The sequence below is a fragment of the Muscardinus avellanarius genome (genome assembly GCF_963383645.1).
Source record: "Muscardinus avellanarius genome assembly, chromosome: 17".
In the NCBI taxonomy this organism is placed as follows: domain Eukaryota; kingdom Metazoa; phylum Chordata; class Mammalia; order Rodentia; family Gliridae; genus Muscardinus; species Muscardinus avellanarius.
This window is the reverse complement of record NC_137803.1, coordinates 44018843-44019840: the sequence shown is the minus strand read 5'-3', so window position 1 is coordinate 44019840 and position 998 is coordinate 44018843. Positions and strand designations below refer to the sequence as shown.

The following is a 998-nucleotide window of genomic DNA, read 5'->3' as shown; positions in this document are numbered from 1 at the left end:
CAGTACTTGGGAAGCTGAGACATGAGGATTATAGGTTTGCGGCCAGCCTCAGCTACTTAGTGAGGTCCTCTACAATATAGTGATGTCATCAACAAAACAGTAACTTCTGTGGGTTCTTGTCTATACCAGTATTGGGAAAGGGCTTTAAAATGTATTAATGTGCCAGTATTGGAAAAGAGCTTCAAATGTTTTCTTAAAAATAACTTCAGTTTTAGAAAGCCAGAAGCTTCAGGGAAAGGGACCTGCAGAGTTCCAAAGGTAATTAGCAAGAGAATAGAGGAAGCCCAGGATCTTTCACATTTCTAAGAGAAGCAAACTTCCCCAAGGGGGGCAGGCCGCCATTCCAAAGCATGGCTGAGCCTACCTCCTAGACAACATGAGCAAAGCTCATCCTCCGGAGCTGAAGAAATTTATGGACAAGAAGTTGTCATTGAAGTTAAATGGTGGCAGGCATGTCCAAGGAATATTACGGGGCTTTGATCCCTTTATGAATCTTGTGATAGATGAATGCGTGGAGATGGCAACCAGTGGGCAACAGAACAATATTGGAATGGTGGTAATACGAGGAAATAGTATCATCATGTTAGAAGCCTTGGAACGAGTATAATAATGGCTGTTGAACAGAAATCCACATCCTCTCTCCAAAGGGCCTGTTTTACTGATACAAAAATTGGGTTGTGTACATTTTCATATGAAACTTTTTGTTAAATAAACTTTTGTATTAGTAAAACAAAAACAAAAACAAAAACTTCCCCAAGGATGTGGGGGGAGGGGAGATACCATGAGCCTTCAAAAGATCCCAGATGCTAATAATCAACTAACACATTTTGGGGTGTAACAAAAGGCTGGGGGTCTGTGCTGGAGACAGGGCAGGTCTACAGAAAGAAATCACCACATCAAAAGACCTGCCCTAGAGAAAGAGCAGATCTAGTCTGGTCAGAAGACTTGGTATAAAATGTCCTGGATCCAAAAAAACCTCAGGTGACTTCTTTTCAAGT

The 998-nt window shown here is 41.6% G+C and overlaps 1 protein-coding gene across 1 annotated transcript; it reads left to right on the top strand.

Annotated features, from left to right (window-relative positions):
• Positions 1–376: 376 nt before the first annotated feature.
• On the top strand, positions 377–607 carry LOC308276209 (small nuclear ribonucleoprotein G; the record flags this gene model as incomplete). The annotated part of the gene is made up of 1 exon (XM_080714811.1): positions 377–607. One exon carries the CDS (start codon positions 377–379, stop codon positions 605–607), a length of 231 nt encoding a protein of 76 aa, XP_080570937.1.
• Positions 608–998: the final 391 nt, after the last annotated feature.